Consider the following 17,790-nt stretch of genomic DNA (forward strand, 5'->3'; position numbering starts at 1 on the left):
TTATAAATGCAAATTGTTGTTATAAATTCAATTATTGGGGGACAGGAGGGGTGGGAACAAAGGCTGCAGACTGCAAGTCATTTATTTTTATCTTGTATCCTGCTATTTTGAAGGGTAGCTGCTGTTTTTGTTTGGTGTGATCTGCTTTGCTGAGCCCAGACAGTGACCTTTATTTAAATAAATCTTATTTAATAATGCAGTTCCTTCAGCTCCCACCTCCACAACAAAGAGAGCTCACACATTTTCACTTACCTATCAAATCGGTGACTTTGTCTGTTACGGCTCTCGATGCCCTAATAAATGTGTTGTCACTTTCATCATATTTCATCTTCATTTCAAAGAACCCTATGAAGGAAAAGGAGAGAAAATTGCATTTATATCACCATATGAAACACAGGCAACTAATTGCTTGACAATCCAGCCAACGCCATCAAAGAATAGAAAAAACACAAGGAAATGAGTCCTTACTATTAAAGACAACATTATTGTCCTTGAATTCCTTCCACTGCTGGTACCATTTTGAGTCTTTGTGCAGCACCATCCCCATAGCTTCTCTGTAAGAGAACAATCGAGATTGCAAATATTAGGTCGGAATAAGGCTAACTGCTGCATATAAGCCAACATAATTGACGGTATTAATTCATTTTAACCTCCGAGTAACAAATCCTTTGCCATTAAGATTCACCTTCAGGAACTCCACCAATGGCTTAGTTTGTAAAAGCCAGTGTGGAACTGCACCGTACAGGCCCAGAAGATGCACGGTTCAATTCCCAGTCTGCTGAGCTAACAGATTTCAGCTAGGTGGCAGCAGGAGCTACAACTGGCCTCAGCCTGAACGATGGGTCCCCTATGATCTGGGCCACAGCTTTACTGCTTGTTATTTAGTTAAACTGGAGCATGATCTAGGGATATCACAATAAGATCTTTAGCTGTGTGTAATGGATACTTCTGCTGCTGTCCTGGGCTCCTGCTGCAAAGGGCACATGTGAATGTCAGGTGAGGACAGGAGTAGTTTTGGTTGTGATACCGTCCCCATCTAGTCAAATATCCTGCCAACACTCGCTGTCTAGGCTCTCATATAAAAATAGGCATTTGGGTGAGGGAACGTGCCTGTGAACCTGAATCCCAATACATGAGGATGAGGGAGAAAATTGATTTTAAAAGATTCTTCACAAGTTTAGTGCACAGTCCCTCTTTTTCCCCCATTTTATTACCTTCCTGACTATGGGCTAGATTTTCGTGGAAGCCGTCAGGTGGGGTTTCAGGCGTGTGGGGGGGGGGGGGGGGGTGGGGGAAGGGAATCCCGACACCATCCCGGCCAAAATCCCACCCCACGTAAGTTTCAGGGGCGGCGGCACTGGGACTTGCCGAAACCAGGCGGGAAGGGATTAGTGCCAATTTTTATTGGCAGTCCGTGTCCATAGCATTCTTTTGGCTCCATTCATAGCTCCCCCAATGATGACACTATGCATCATTCAATGGCTTCCCCTTCCATCTCCACATGCTCACCACTGGTATACCCCCACATTTTTCTTGATGACATCATTCAGAATCAGGCTGTGGGTGTATGCTGATGACACCCAGCTTTACCTACTGCTTCCTCCTGTGTTTTCACTTCTCTTCAACTGCCTATTTGACATGGTCTTAGATGAACCCAAATTTTCTCTACCTTAAAAGTAGGCTAAACGAAAGTCACTCCTTTTGGCTCCCGTCACTTAATTTACCCTCAACTCAGTCAACCTTCCCCAATTTAGGTTAAGTCTGGTGTTGTGGAACCTTGTGTTGTTTGATCCTGAGCTGAGCTTCCTTCACCACATCAAATCTGTCACCTGGACTATCCTTCTTCCACCTTTGCAATATCAGCCGCCTGTGGCCCAACCTCTCTTCACTGCACTCAAGACTCTAATCTAGGCCTTTGTTACTTTGAGGATCGATTTCTTTAATGCTGTCCTAGCTGGCCTCTCCATTTCCATCCTTCACAAACTGAAACTCATCATAGAACCTTATAGCACAGAAGGAGGCCATTCAGCCCATTGTGCCAGGAAGAGTTATCCAATTAGTCCCACTCCACTGCTCTTTCCCCATAGTCCTTTTCTTCCCTTCAAGTGTTTATCCAATTCTCTTTTGAAAGTTACTATCGAATTTACTTCTACCACCTTCTGAGGCAGTGAATTCCAGATCATAATAACTCGCTGTGTAAAAACTTTTTCTCCTCATCTCACCTCTGGCTTTTTTGCCAATTATCTTAAATCTGTGTCCTCTGGTTACCGACCCTCCTGCCAGTGGAAATAGTTTCTCCTTACTTACACTATCAAAACCCTTCATGATTTTGAACATCTCTATGAAATCGCCCCTTAATTTTTTGTGCTCTATGGAAAACAATCCCAGTTTCTCTAGTCTCTCCACATAACTGAAGTTCCTCATCCCTGGTACCATTCTAGTAAATCTCTTCTGCACCCTCTCTAAGGCCTTGACATCCTTCCTAAAGTGTGGTGACCAGAATTGGGCACAATATTCAGCTGCGGCCTAACCAGTGTTTATAAAGGTTTAGTACAATTTCCTTGCTTTGTACTCTGTCGCTATTTATAAATCCAAGGATCCCATATGCTATTTTAAACAGCCTTATCAACTTGTTCTGCCACCTTCAAACATTTCCGTATGTACACCCCCAGGTCTCTGCTCCTGCACCCCCTTTATAATTGTACCATTTAGTTTATATTGCCTCTCCTCATTCTTCCTACCAAAATGCATCACTTTACACTCTCTGTGTTAAACGTCATCTGTCAGCCCATTTCACCTGTCCTCCTGAAGTCTGCTACTATCCTTCTCACTGTTTACTATTTTTCTGAGTTTAGTGTCATCTACAAATTTGAAATTATGCTCTGTATACCCAAGTCCAGGTCATTACTATACATCAAAAAGATCTTTGCTCCACTATTGGCGACTATTCTTTCACCCGCCATGCTTTTGTCTGGGACTCCCTCAACTTACCTCCTCCTCCCTACTTTAAAAAGCCTATTAAAAGACTTTTCTCTTCAACCACTCTTTCAGTCTTGCCCCCTATTCTACCTGCTCTTTCTCTCTCGCCAAGAGTCCATTTTGTTCTCCTCAGTAAAATTCTGATGTAGGGCTGACATGAAGAGTTCTATATAAATGTAAGTTGCTGTTGTGTGTGGTTGTTGGGTGAGAGAAGACTAGGCTCAGCTGTGATGGACCCATGGTTGAAAGGCCTGAAGACAATCACTATCTAGGCTCACACATTAAGAATGATCACTTGGATGAGTAACCAGAGGCTGGCTGGCACCTGTAGCTAGTCAGCACCTTCAGGAGACAAATGGAGAAAACTGGCTGTCTAAATGCCAAAGTATCACGTACTCATTCGGTTCAAATATTTTTTCCTCCGTCGCTTTATCTTTTGTAAAGTCGCTTCTTTTCCTCAGCAATGATGGTGACCGGTAGGTCCCACTCTGTCCGAGAACACTCTCATCAAGTTCCTTCTTAACAGATTCAACACTCTGAAGAAAGCAAAGGAGTAAAGCTGACGTTAGTGTGATAGGGTCATGGCTGAACAAATAGAAGCCAACAATTCTGCTTTTACTGTCACTACGCTGTATCACCCCTCCTACAGTCTTATCATCAGTATGAGAAAGTAGCACCATAATAGAACAGAACATCAGCTGGAATGGTGTCCAAGTAATCTGGCTATAGCAATATTTTATCTGAATCAATGGTACCAAATATGAATGCTATGGAAACTAAAGCTGACTGAAGCTGATGCCTGTGCTCTTTATTTGCAATCAAAAAGCAAGCAGAGAATGGAAGTTTTATCTGGTCTGGGTGCTTCCAGGATTCAACATAAATCTTTTCTTTCTTGCAGATGTGATGACATAACAGGGCACTCCTGGATCAGCTGCATTGAGAGAAAATTGGCCTTGCCCACAGAGGCCACTCAACGCACCAAGGCCATGCCTGCTCACATAAGCCTGGAATAGCTTGTGTTATGGAATCAAAAGGCCAACTGAGAGCTTTCTTCTAACCTATTGCAGTCTTATTTAGTGAGGAAGTGTTGAAATCCAATTCTGGACACCAGCACACAACACTCTCTAGCAGCTAGTACAGGTACAAACAAACAAGTGAAGCAGTATGTAATGTTCTGCTACAAGTTTTCTGGACTATTATTTAGTGATTAGCAACTAGATGTTTTTGGCACTGTCGTGTAAATATAATGCAGATTATTAGAGTGTTTCAAATTGTTGTTGTTCCAAACAAGGAACTCAGGTTAGAATATCGATGAAGGTTTCATAATTTCTTGCTCGCAAACCCACCTTGTTGATATTTGAATAAATTATATGAAATGCAATACACCTCATCCTGCCTGTTCTCATTGAACATTAATAAGTTAGAACTGGATCATTAACAACTGCTCCAACTCACAATGTCTCACTTGTAAATAATTCAAAACTCTATCATGGCTTTCCAAAAAAATGTTTCATTATTGAAATCTGTTTGTTTTCAGGTTCCGTCATCAGTGTGTGCTAAGTTTATGGATCTGAGGTGGGAGGGAGTCAGCCTGCAACAATTGCCCTCAGTGCCCCAGGGGTAAAGAGGGGGAAGAAAAATCAGCCAGGGTACCTGTTCCTGCCCACTGACCCCACCGGAATGCACAATTGCGGATGTTGGATAGAGGCCGATCAGAATTAGCTGTGAATCCCCTACGTTTGAATAGTTAGCCGATAGTCAAGGTGAGCACGAAGAATGGCTATTGAGTGAAGTAATGGTGGGTCGCTCGTGTCCACAGAACCACTACCCCACAGGAGTCAAGTGCCTTCAGGGGATGGAGCAAAGTGTTAAAAAAACAATTCTGTCTTAATATCTTCCTGTGTCTGATGTCTCTTATTAGTTATTTAGCCTCCTCACCAGATGGTGTCATTATTCACTGGCACTGTTCCCCAGGAGACATCACACAGCATCAGTGTGTTTAATTCTGTGATACTTAGTGACTTGAAGAAATGTGCACAAGTGAATAAAAATCATTAGAGGCTGCTCAGTTACATAAAATCTAAATATTCATACAGCATTTTTCTTCTTTAAAAATTGCACTTGTTCCAGTGCTGCGAGAAAAACTGCCAAATTGTCATGCTGCATTTTGTCATGCTGCATTAATATTTTACTAAATGGTTTTAAAGCTGTTCCACCATAAGCAATTGTAAAATGTTATTGATTGAAATGTAATCACTGGGCCAGATTTCTATTCTTTGTTCTTTTGCCTGCCACGTGCTATCGCCAGGACGGCTGATTTCTGCCCGTGTGACTCACTGTCCTATATCCACAAGTACCGTGAGCACAGACCTCCATCTTCACCCAATCCAGCAACTGGGGCTGTTTCTCAGTGGATGTCACTGTCCCAGCACTGTGGCTTCCTTCGAACTTTATCCCGAGTTCATTGTTTCAACATCTTTTCTGTGATTTCTGAAGAAGCAGCTACACAAATCTGATTTTACACCAACATTGTGTGCATTGCGGTCAGTCTCACTGTCACTGCAGGAGCATTGCTCCAACTGTAGCAATGGGGTGCCATGAAAGCTGCCGGATGCCGGATTGTTGCAAAATTCTAACTGGTTAACTAATGTATGGTAACCTGCCACTGCAAACCCCCACTCGGTCTGGGGTTACACGTGATTTTTGTCCACGCTATGTGGTTGAAGTTTAATGCCCCATGAAGTAGCCTAGCAAGTCACTTAGTTGCTTAGAGAAAATGGTCAACCAACACAGCAATCACCATTGCCGCAAAGACTGCAGCGGGTCGAGAAGGCCCACTGCCACCTTCTGAGGACAACTAGGGATGAGCAATAAATGTAGCTTTGCCAACGTCGCACAAATCCCCCCCAAGAGCAAATAACAAAATAACGTTCATCTGCCAGGTGAGGCTTTTGGGATAGTGGGAGTGGCGTGTGACCCACTGACACGTCCGCGTGGGCTCAAGCCCCGCTCCAGAGACTTGAGCACATAATCCAGGCTGACACTCCAGTGCAGTACTGAGGGAGTGTTGCACTGTCGGAGGTGCCGTCTTCTGGATGAGATGTTAAACCGAGGCCCCGTCTGCCCTTTCAGGTGGACGTAAAAGATCCCATAGCACTATTTCGAAGAAATGCAGGAGAGTTCTCTTTGGTGTCCTGGCTAGTATTTATCCCTCAACCAACATTACTAAAACAGATGATCCGATCATTATCACATTGCTGTTTGTGGGACCTTGCAGTGCACAAATTAGCTGCTGCATTTCCCTACATTACAACAGTGACTACACTTCAAAAAGTACTTAATTGGCTGTAAAGAGCTTTGGGAGGTTGTGACAGGTGCTATATAAATACAAGTTCGTTCTTTCTTTTACTCTAGACAATTCCAGACAAGATCTCAACTACTGACAGGTGGGGGGAGTCAAGCTCAATCCCAGGAGCAATTCCAAGCTCGGAAAATGGAAGCTGCAGTAACAAACAAATAAAACTTCAGTATCAAATCTCATCCCACTGCTTGGGGGTTTCACTGTTAGTGAGCCCAAACTTGTACTAAATCCCTGCACAGCTTCAGGCCAGTGGAATGACCCAATAGCCAGCCCCTTGGCGTTCATCCTCTACTTCTGTTTCATCTAGGAGAGCAGCTTACAGCTGGCATTCTGCACACTAGTGCCTCTGTGCTTGGACAGTATCAACCCTAATACACCTTAGACTAGTACAGAGTGAGCACTACAAGTTATTAGAAGACTGCATCATCGACACCATAAAATGCTCAACCTCAAATAGGGCTTTTCCTCTTCCATCAACACAATGGGCTGTTGAACAGGTCACACCCGGGAGTGCCTCACTACCTCAGTCACTGAAACGATTTCTGTGTGATTGGTAGTTTTCTCTGCAGCTACAAACTGCCTTTGCTCGAGTGTCAAGGGTCAATTTCCCTGAACCACAGTGGCAGCCCAAACTATCTCAGTTCATGATTTTCTACAGGAACTGTAAATGGAAATACACAGGCAGCAAGCTATTGGCTCTGTCTCTGTGGGCAGTCATGCCAGTTTAAATAGACTTCTCACCTCCTGAGAACACTACAGTCACAGTCAATAGCCTCATGCAGACAGTTTCTCTTTCAAAATAAAAAATTGTGTTTCTTGTTGTAAAGCTGAAAAGTTCAATCGAACAACGGCAAAGGTTAACAAGTCATCAGAAAGTTTCCAGAGCAAATTCACCGTTAGTCATCATCCTTGACTGAGCACAGAATGTCTACTTCAAAAAGTGGCTTGATTCCAATATCCAGCAAATGTAGAAAACAAACTAACTAACCCTGACCCTGCTGAAAGACCCATTTTCTCTGACCACTGAAGGTTGCAACGGTCAGGAAATTGTGTTTTAAATGGCACTTTTTCACCCTTTTTTGACTCTCACGCCACCTCCCCTGATGGCTCTCTGTGCTGGGTCTGGTTCCAAAGGTCCATTCAATCATCAGTATTTCACCAACGTGACCGTTATTCGCGCTTGAGCCTTGACAAGCTATTGAACCAGGAGAAACATAGTTGAGTTTCCCTGGGCAAAGAACAGGAGCAGGAATTCTGGCTCATTTATTCCTCTCGGAGGGCTGGGGAGGCTCACTGTAGTTTCTACTGCTGCCCCAGCTAAGATCAGATTACCTAACCCAGACCACGTCTAGATGGAAGAGACCACCCAGAGCCCATCAACCCCACTCCCTCCAGAGTCAGTATATGATTATTTCAGAATGGACTCGGTTGATTCCCTCACTTTAAGGAACACTAAGGACTGGATTTTGTCAGTGTGGGCGGGCTGGGTCGCATCAGGTGGAAACCGTGTCAGGACCCCGACTTCGTGATGTGTTGAAAAAATGGGATTTTCCCCTAGTTGGGTAACTGATTTCCTGCGTGTGGGAACCACTGGCCCAATGAGTCTTTTCATACAGAAAGTCGCCTCCGATGACGTCATCAATGCTGTTGGATTTAAGGCCAGCAGCCAGCCTTGATTCCTCTGGAGACTGCAAAGGCTCTGCAATTTATACGAAGGAGTTGAATTGTGGAAAATGTCAACGATCAAGCAAAAGTGTGCTCCTCGATTTGATGAGCCCTCCCTCCAAGCTCTGATGCACGGAACCAGCTGTTATAAGGAGGTGCTGTTCCCTTCCTCGGAGAAAAAAGCCACCCCAGCAGACAAAAGCTGTGTGGCTACAAGTGGCCCAGGAGGTCATCTCCATTTCGCTGAGCCGCAGAACCTGGCTGCAGTGCAGGAAGAGGTTTCATGACCTTCTCCGCATAGGAAAAGCGAGTATGACTTTCCCATCACCCTCAATCTGATCCCCATCGCCTCTCCTCACCAGCACTCTGCTTTGCCAACCTCTTCCTCCACATGCCACTTACATCGCTGCACCCTTACCCATTCCCTCTCTCTATGATCACATTCACTTATAACTATTCGACCATGCAGCCCTCACACTCCCTCACTGTGATGTCATGACAACAACAACTTTCAACACACAGGAAGGGTCCTTTGTATCCTTCTAAGCATCTATGCTATGGATTCTCTACACTCACTCCTTCATTCTCACTCAAACTCCACTTGTGTCCCTCATTGCAGGAAAAGAGTCCACAATAAGAGGGAAAGAGCCATGACAGGAGGAGGGCCACCCTCAGTAGCCCAGCTCACCCCCTGGGAAGCGGCCGCCCTGGAAATTGCTGGGATCGAGGAGGATACCCAAGTGGGGGACGGACAGACGGGCGCATCACAGCAAGCTGGTGACAGAATAGTTTGGAATCTCTCTCAGTGACATAGCATGAGTCACTGATAATGATTCTGATGCTCTAACAGATTGACTTTGATGCTCTAACAGATTGACTTATGACCATCTGCAATATTCAATGTGCACGTAACCTTGGCCTCACATCTCTAACTCCTTTACTCCCACAGGACCATCGAAAGCCCTCGTCCCCACTATCCAGGAGGAACAGCCCGAGCCTGCAGACTCCTCAGAGAAAGCTGCAACCTCCGAGGGCGCAGCATCAGCAGAATTCAGCGCACCCAGCACCAGCGCAGACACTCACACCTCGGTGGGATATTCGCGAGATATAGTGTTGTCACCTGGTGTATCACAGCTGACAAGTGAGCATCAGCAGATGGTGGAGACAGGGACAGCAGTGGAGAGTCCTCGTCGGAGGGCACAGGACTCTGCCAGCTCGGCTCCGCTGCATGTCGACCCTGTGCCTCCGGGTCCATCCAGAAGGAGAGCGGTGCTGAAACTCGAGGAACAGGTACAGGAGTCTCTGGCAGGTTTTGTCAGGTCGCTGCGAGTGTGGAGCGAATGGAGGAGTCCATTGCGATCATGAGCAGAACCTTTGTGGAGGCATTGGCGCATGAACGCATCACCGCCGAAAGGATGGCAACCTACATGGAAAGGATGGCTACCTCCATGGTAAGGCTGGCTATCGTAGAGGAGAGGATGGCTACCGTAGAGGAGAGGATGGCTACGGTAGAGGAGGAGCTTAGTTGCCAGGGTATTGAAAACATGGTCATTGTTCAGAATAGAATGACATCTCTTGAGGAGCGATGGTCAGCTATTGAGCAAACAAACTAGAGCTTCATGGAAGTCCTCTGGAGTAGGACTGCCAGTGCAGAAACAGGTCCTCATGGCCCCCCTGCAGTGCAGCAAGGTGCTGTCAAACCACTTGCTAGCTCTGAAGTGGGGCTGACCCATGAGAGGGATGTTGGTGGCAGAGAACAAGGAAGTGGGGGCTCCTCTCCAAGCACTCACACGACCATGCCACTAAAGCCCTCGGTCAGAGCCCCACCAGAGTCCTCACCCAACTGAGATGGACGTCTCAGCCCCTGCACAACTGCAGGAGCAGCAGACTGTTGGCGAGCATGACTAAAGTGTTTGACTGTGCAAGCTAAGCAAATCTAGCCAGGTTGAGTGCGTCCCTTGCATCCCGGGCAGCAATGTTGTCACACGCTGGCGCCTTCTGGCCTGTGCATCTTCAGGTGGGTGGCTAGCAGCTTTGCGCTCCTGTTGATGCTCCTGCTGTTGGTGCTGCTGTTGCTCGTGGTTCTGCTGCTGCCACGGCTGCTCTGCGTCCGAATCTGATGTCCAGGAGAAAATGAATTAAATGGTCGCCATGCTTCTGGTATATGCCTCAGTTGAGGAAGCGCTTAGTCAAGGTGGGGAGAGGGGTTTCCCAGGAGGTCACACTGCAGATGGGTGTCAGGCTCCAAACTTCCACAACACTGAGTATGCCTGCTAAAAGTTCCCCCAGACCTGAAACAACAAAGTTCTGCCACCTGCAAATGATCATTGGTGAAAACTCCTTTGTAATGGTGGAGCTGCAGCTGTGAGTAAGCAATCCACTTGTGAGGCCGCCAGCATTACCTGGTGTGTTCCAGAGGAGGCGTGTAGGATGGGGGGGAATGTCTAAAAATCAGAAAGGCCTCTCAAAATGGGATTAGAGGCAATTAAGTGGTTGTTAAGGGCCTTAAGGGTCTATCCCGCCTCTTGGAGGCGGGATGGAAAGGGGGTCAGAAAACACGCATTTGGGATAATTGCTCGGAGGCGAGATGGAGGTGGGATCAGGCCCGCTCGCCATTTTTGGCGATTTTAACAACTCACACGCCTCCAATCCCGCCTCCTCGGGCCTGGCAAAATCGAGCCCCAAGTTCCTTCACTGTCTCTCCTGAAATAATCAAGCAGTGCTGTTAATATCTCTTTTAGCCTCAGTCCCTATTCTCAACAGATATTGACCAAGCTCCTTTTAAGGTGCCAATGGATCCTGAATCAATGCCTTTTCTGGGATTCTGTTCCATATCCACTGTCCTGTGGAATTTCATTTTCTAACTTCTAATCTTGTTGTTCTAGTCCTGTGCTCATTGTCCAGCTTAGTTTGCTTAATTCAATGTTATCTATAACTTTCATTACTTTACTTAGGGATTTTGGTGGAGGCCAACTTTAGCCTGAACATAGACAGTCCTTTGGGACTGCTAGGAAGGGGCAAAGGGTATTTTGGTCTTTCTGACCTTCCTCCAATGACAGAAAAATCCCAATGCAGGTTTATCTTGCACCATACAAGATGTGTCCTAACAGTTCGTCTTCATGGTTTAGAAACTCCTAGGCATGCAATAGAAGGGCTTCTTCCAGTCCATGTGCAAGCTGTAGGGCAAATTTATGGCAAAAGAGGGGAAACGTTTGCAGGAAGGAAGGGAGGGCTCCAGCCTATATCGACCTGTCGTTGAATACGCTAGAGGGAATCCACAATGGTCACTACCCTGGACGGGAATCAGCTGCACGATGGTCAGTGGATTACCTGGAGTGGAATCAGCTTCATGATAGTCACTGGATAACCTGGAGGGGAATCAGCTTCATGATAGTCACTGGATAATCTGGAGGGGAATCAGCCTCACGATGGTCACTGGATAACCTGGAGAGGTGTCAGCTATACGGTCATTAATGAATACTGACAGGGAGTCTAGAACATCAAGGTGGCTGGGATGTCGCAAGCTGTCCTATGTGAATGCTTCCATGAGGAAACTCCGAGGGGCAGCACGGTGGCATAGTGGTTAGCACTGTTGCCTCACAGCGCCAGAGACCCGGGTTCGAATCCGGCTTCGGGTGACTGTCTGTGTGGAGTTTGCACATTCTCCCCGTGTTTGCGTGGGTTTCCTCCGGGTGCTCCGGTTTCCTCCCACAGTCCAAAGATGTGCAGGTTAGGTTGATTGGCTATGATAAATTGACCCTTAGTGTTAGGGGGATTAAAATATTTGGGGTTATGGGGATAGGGTGGGATATGTATTGGTGTAGGGGTTATGGGGATCGGGTGGGATATGTGTCAGTGCAGGCTCGATGGGCCGAAATGGCCTCTATCTGCACTGTGGGGTTTCTGTGATTTCTGTGATTTCCGAGGTTCAGGATGACACCCCTGCCCTAATAGACAGGGTGGTCTTGGGTGGAGAAGCTGTGGGAAGTTTACCAGTGCCCTTTGCTGGCAGGCTATGTGGTATAGTTGGTTAAACTTAAGCACTACCTCCGTGCATGCTAAGACTTAAATCCCCTACCTACCCAACCCACATCTAAGCTCTCTGAACTGTGTTAAGGGTGGTGTAACGTAATCGATAGGGAGTGTGCACTCTGCATCAGACAAACAGAAATGCTACTTGTGTGGAGTTCTCAGTAGTTTGGTGTGGAGATTCTTAAACATGGGGAGAGACTTCTGTATTTGGTCAGCTAGATGTCCGATACAAAGAAAATTATTTTGAAGACCTGGATCACCTCTCCCCTCGCTCTTCTTTCCTTCAGTGATAGTAATTTTCATCACTTGAGCATTTTTTATAATTTAGGTCAGGGATCATCCTGGTCACACGCCTCTGAACCCTTTCTAACGCATCTATATCTTTTTTGAAGTAGATGACCAAAATGGCACACCAGAACTGGCCTCACCACTGATTTGTACAATGTCAGTGCGACTTGCAAACCAAAACTTCCATGCACATCCCAGTACCTTTGTGGTGTGTATGGCTCAGCTATGCACTGGACCACCGGGGAGCTCTTCAGAATGCCACCTTTACCTTTATGAAGGTGGCGCGAAGTATGGTGAGACTTGCGTGTACTTTGAGTTGATCTGTATCATCACACTAATGTCACAATACCAGGATATATATTTACATCTGCGTGTCTCATGTATCTCACCAATGAAATGAAGATAACATTTCCTTGACATATTCCTCTGACTTTGCCCATTTGTACATCCTGCCTCCATTTGTTCCACCATTGGCAGTCGTGCCTTCAGCCTCATACTTCCCCCCTAAACCCCTCTGGCCCTTCACATCCCTCTCCTCCTTTAAGGCTCTCCTTCTTTGGCTCGGCATCCTTTTTTTTTGACTTGGGGCATTTTTCTACATTAAAGGCACTATATAAATTCAAGTTACTGTTGTTGGAGCTGGTATCTGTGGAACCATACCCCAGCGAGATGCAGTGCCTTTCAGTGGAGGTGGAGGAGGACGTAAAACAAATTTCACTGACTGCACAAAACTTAAATGATGCAAACTGAATTGCAGGTTTTTGTCACCATCTTATGTTTGATTTTGAAGAAAGCATATAGTCATGGCAGTGAAACAGCTACATCTGTTAACCCGTCACAGATAAGACCTTTATTTAACACTTCAACACATCTACCGCCATTGGGAAAAAACTGGTGTTGCAAGAACCTGCCCTATGTGCAGCACCAAAAACATCAACACAAGCCTCACCCAATATATCGAAGGGACATAGAGTGAAAAAAGGCATTAAACACAGACCATTGGCACAGTTTAGCATAATTACAAACAACAATACCATCTTTAATAACAACAGAAAATGCTGGAAAAACTCAGCAGGCCAGGCAACGTCCGTGGAGAGAGAAATAGAATCAACGTTTCAGGTCGAAACCCTTAGTCAGGTTTCGACCTGAAACGTTGACTCTATTTCTCTCTCCACGGATGTTGCCTGGCCTGCTGAGTTTTTCCAGCATTTTCTGTTGTTATTTCAGATTTCCAGCATCTGCAGTATTTTGCTATAATACCATCTTTTTATCAGTTCAAAATTAAAACTGCTTCTCACATTTAAAGAGAGCATTAGTGCCCCCTGGTGCATGAGTGGGTACATGCACCACTTGGTACAGGTAGACTATCCTTTATCCGAAAACCTCAGGACCAGCCGTGTTTCGGTTTTCGGAAAATTTCGGATTTCGGAAGGTGGGTCGGCGGGGGTCCGCGGGGGGGTCGGGGTCGGCGGGGGTCCGCAGTCGTGGCTTGTCCGTCGCTGCTAGCCTGGAATGCAATGAAGTTCCGCATTTCCACCAACAGGTCGTCGTGCTCGGTCGGAACAGGGGCCGGCACCGCCGCGGGCTCAGAGCTCTCGTTGCTTTTGAGCCTTTGGAAGAGAGTCAGGTGGTTCCGCGGGGGGGTCGGCGGGGGGTCGTGCGCACGACTTACGCTGACCCTCTGCTCAGCGTAAGTCGGCGGGGGTCAGCGGGGGGTCGTGCGCACGACTTACGCTGACCCTCTGCTCAGCGTAAGTCGTGCGCCACTCTGGTCATGTTGTGCGCACGACTTACGCTGACCGAAAAAACCTTCGGTTTTTAGAGGGTTTTGGAAGTTTGGATAAAGGGTAGTCTACCTGTATTGTGCTGAACCACATAGACCAGGAGGTGCCTAGGTTACATCCCCAGTCTGTGCTGAATTAGCTGATGTCATTGGTAACAGTGCTAAAATTGGCCTCAGTGCCCTGGGCCAAGGATAGGGAAAAAATACATCAGCTCCCATTCCTGCTTCTAATCACTAACCAGTGAGCCCTGTTGGAAAATGCCTGTGTGTGGATGTCAGGTGATGACACTTTATCTGTGATGCTCCATAGTCCAATCATCTGCTAACATTCACTGGCCTAAGCTACGCGTTACAATATGTGGCAGGTGAGATATTAGAGGTCAGCCTACAACTAAAGAATTGTACTCTAGCAAGAGTCAGCACCTTCTGGTGAGGGGGGGAATCGGAAAAGAAGTGTGTGTGTGTGTGTGTGTGTGTGTGTGTGTGTGTGTGTGTGTGTGAGTGTGAGTGAGTGTGAGTGTGAGTGTGAGTGTGAGTGTGAGAGAGAGAGAGAGAGAGAGAGAGAGAGAGAGGTAGGTGGGATTGTGGGGGGGGTGGTCTTTTGAGTCAGTTAAGCAGCCTGCTCATATACCTCTGCTTCTGTTTAAAGGTTTGCTTAAAGAAAAAACATACCAGCTTTTGGAGTCTGCCAACATCAAACTGTTCAGTATGTGTAAACACACCAACAGGAACATCCACAAGGAACATCACAGAAAGTTTAAGCAATAAAAAACCAATGAGATACAAGTTCTAATGTAACACACCCTGTAGTACACAACACCTTCTAAAAGACAGCAAGCATATTAGTCACTCTGCAAATAATTGTTTTTTGTGTTAGTCATTCTGTGAACATGTGTTTTTTAGGGCAATTCTTCATTATGGACAGATAACAGCCATGTAGCACACTACAATCTCCTTGAAACACATCACTTTATTCTATAATAACTTAATTTCAGTTTCAATTTGCAATCCCTTTGACAAGGCTTAAAAGGGTTTAGCTTTAAACATAGGTATCCAACCTGTGGCATGGGCCTACATGCCACTATCCAAGCCCAGGCTACTCAGTCCTTCTTGCACTTGTATTTCTTATTCACTGGTCTGTTGTGTTTGAATTCCTGAGGTTTGGGGAAGACTGTTCTTAGCACTGTTGTCCCATTGGTAGGTAAATCTTAAATCAGAACACCAAGTTCTATTAATACCAGCAACTTGAAAAATATGAAACTTAATGCAGAGATGGATTTAAACATTGTATGTGGCCCTAAGGGTCCACAATACACATCTATGCAGCCCATGAAGATGCCTGCGGTAGCCAGATTATTAAAAGAACTTGCTTTTATGTAGTGTCTTGTCATGTCTCTGAGCAATGTCCTACATGGCTTCATATTATGAACTGCATTGAAGTGCAGTCACTGTTGTTATTTAGGTAAATATGGCAGACAATTTTGCACACAGCTACATCTTACACACAGCGAATGAGATTCAAGTCCAGGTAATCTGCTTTACGTGGAGTTACCTACCTGAGATATTGCTTTAAAGGCAGTGGTTTTGCCGATCTTCTCCCCACTCCTGCTGACCGTTTCTGCAGACTGCTTTGCTGATTTTGCTGCTTCTTCCACTCCTTCCCTTATCTTCTTACCGATATCAGATTTACCAACTTCATCTAGACTCTGCGGTATAGAGAACAGCACATAAACATACTTACTATAAACAACAAGCCTCAAGAAGCACATGAAATAAATGTTCAGCAAACTGCACTCTAACATCAGACACACTGGAAATGAGCTGATAAATTCTCTTCCCAGTGCTGACTCCTTCTGAGCTATACTTCCACAGGTGCTGGTAACCCTTTTGGTGCCTCAGCCAAGTGCTCATCCTTCATGTGCGAGTCTAGACAGTGAGTATCAGCAGTTTATTCGACCATGAATCACATCACAGCCCAGCCTGTCCTGCCCTCACCCGACATCAACATACTTGCACTTTGCAGCAGAAATCAAAACAGAGATCAGTAGTAGTAACCAATGTTCCCTGTAAATTTGTTTTGGGTCTACGGCCCCTTTAAGGGGCTGTGCGGCCCATTTCCAGGTTCGATGCACGAACTTTAACAGAGGAAAAGCCGATCCCAGGCTGCTCGGGATTGGCAGAGAGCTACGCAGCTTATAGGGAACGTTGGTAGTAACCCTGACTAATGTTCCCCATTCTAACCCAGGTGTGTTGAGGTCAACTGCACCACCCCTACTGCTAACCCAACTGAGATCAACCAATAGGGAGTGGTAAAAAAAAATCACTTTTGCTCTACTTGCCTTGGCTTTCGACCCACTCTCTGGGGGTGATTTTGCCAATGGGGGCGCGTTGGAGGCGGGACTGCTGCTTGTCGGGTTTTAGTCCCGCCTCCATCGACTTGTGGTCAACCCACGCTATTTTCCCTTGATTGGCCTTGTTAAGCCCACCCAGCGAGCTTAGCAGGCCAATTAAGGGGAAGCTGGTTACAGAGAACGTCAGCGTATGACGTTTCATGAGAAGCTGTCAAAAACTGACATTCTCTGTTGTCTGGTGAGATCTTGTACTCAAAACTCACCAAACCTATTTTCTGAGCAGAAAGCAGATGGATGTTGCATCGGAGAATGCAGCAGCCATTCTGTCATCTCTGCCATTAAGATGCCGGAGCCTCCGGATCCCCAACTCTTGAAGTCTGCAGGAAGAAACAAAGGTCAGTAAACTTTTTCTATCACTTTTCACTCACCTCACATACTTACCTCTCCACACTTGCACCCATCACTCACCTCCACAGCGCACTTTTGGACCCCTCCGACCCCCGCAGACTCACTGCTCGCCTTGCTGACCCTGGCGGGGTTTTCCGACATCGGGAAGCCCGCACCTCTGCTGGAAAAATGGGGATAATCCTCTTAACTACCTGTTAACAGGCAGTTAAGTGGTTGTAATCCCCTTCCCGCCTCCAGGAGATGGGACCTGGTGCAGATCGGGTACCCGCCTCCTGGGAAGATGGCACGGAGGCGGGGCGAAGGTGGGATGGGTACCCGCCCCCAGATTCTGCCATTTTCCCGGCAGTCCCGCCTCTAAACCCATCTCCCCAGGGCTGGCAAAATCACCCCCTCTATCTCTCTCCATACTTACTGATAACAATTTTAATTTGCACTGTTTATTAAGTACCCTTTTTAATATTTATTTTACTTTTTGCTTATTTAAAAAAAGATTGGGACTCACATCTTTAAAATCACTCCCTAACTGGCTAAAAAATCATGCTCTGACAACCACACTTTTGTCTGGGCTTTTTTCTTCCCTCCCACAGGGCAGCTGTCCTTCATTCTGCCAGGGCCATTCACACTTCATCGAGAGCCATCCTTTGATCCTTGAATATCTCTTAATGTCTCTTAATCTCTCCTGCTTTCTATCCTATCACTGACCTTCCCTGTTGTTCTTTCATCCCCTCCCCCTTTTCCCAGCCCCCACTTGCTTTAAAATCTATCCCTTTTCCTGCTTTTTTTCCAGTTCTGATGAAGGATCTTCGACCTGAAACGTTAACTCCATTTCTCTCTCCACGGATGCTGCCCTGGCCTGCTGAGTTTTTCCAGCTGTTGTTATTTCAAAAAATATGAAAGCCTGGTTGACACTCATTGTGCCAAAT

The 17,790-nt window shown here is 46.2% G+C and overlaps 1 protein-coding gene across 3 annotated transcripts in view; it reads right to left on the reverse strand.

Moving 5' to 3' along the window:
* Window positions 1–17,790, reverse strand: part of timm44 (translocase of inner mitochondrial membrane 44 homolog (yeast)) — a 91,840-nt gene that overhangs the window by 49,467 nt on the left and 24,583 nt on the right. For all 3 annotated transcript variants that reach the window (XR_015080554.1, XR_015080555.1, XM_086004789.1), the window contains exons 5-8: window positions 15,665–15,814; window positions 3,376–3,515; window positions 469–554; window positions 253–345 (exon numbers count right to left, since the gene is read on the reverse strand). Coding sequence is in view for 1 of the 3 variants with exons in the window: in XM_086004789.1 (XP_085860915.1) it covers window positions 253–345; window positions 469–554; window positions 3,376–3,515; window positions 15,665–15,814 (469 nt within the window). In the remaining 2 variants the exon portion in view is untranslated. The remainder of the gene's footprint in view (window positions 1–252; window positions 346–468; window positions 555–3,375; window positions 3,516–15,664; window positions 15,815–17,790) is intronic.

The sequence above is a fragment of the Somniosus microcephalus genome, chromosome 13 (genome assembly GCF_052327205.1).
Source record: "Somniosus microcephalus isolate GS21.2 chromosome 13, FLI_Smic_1.0, whole genome shotgun sequence".
Lineage (NCBI taxonomy): Eukaryota > Metazoa > Chordata > Chondrichthyes > Squaliformes > Somniosidae > Somniosus > Somniosus microcephalus.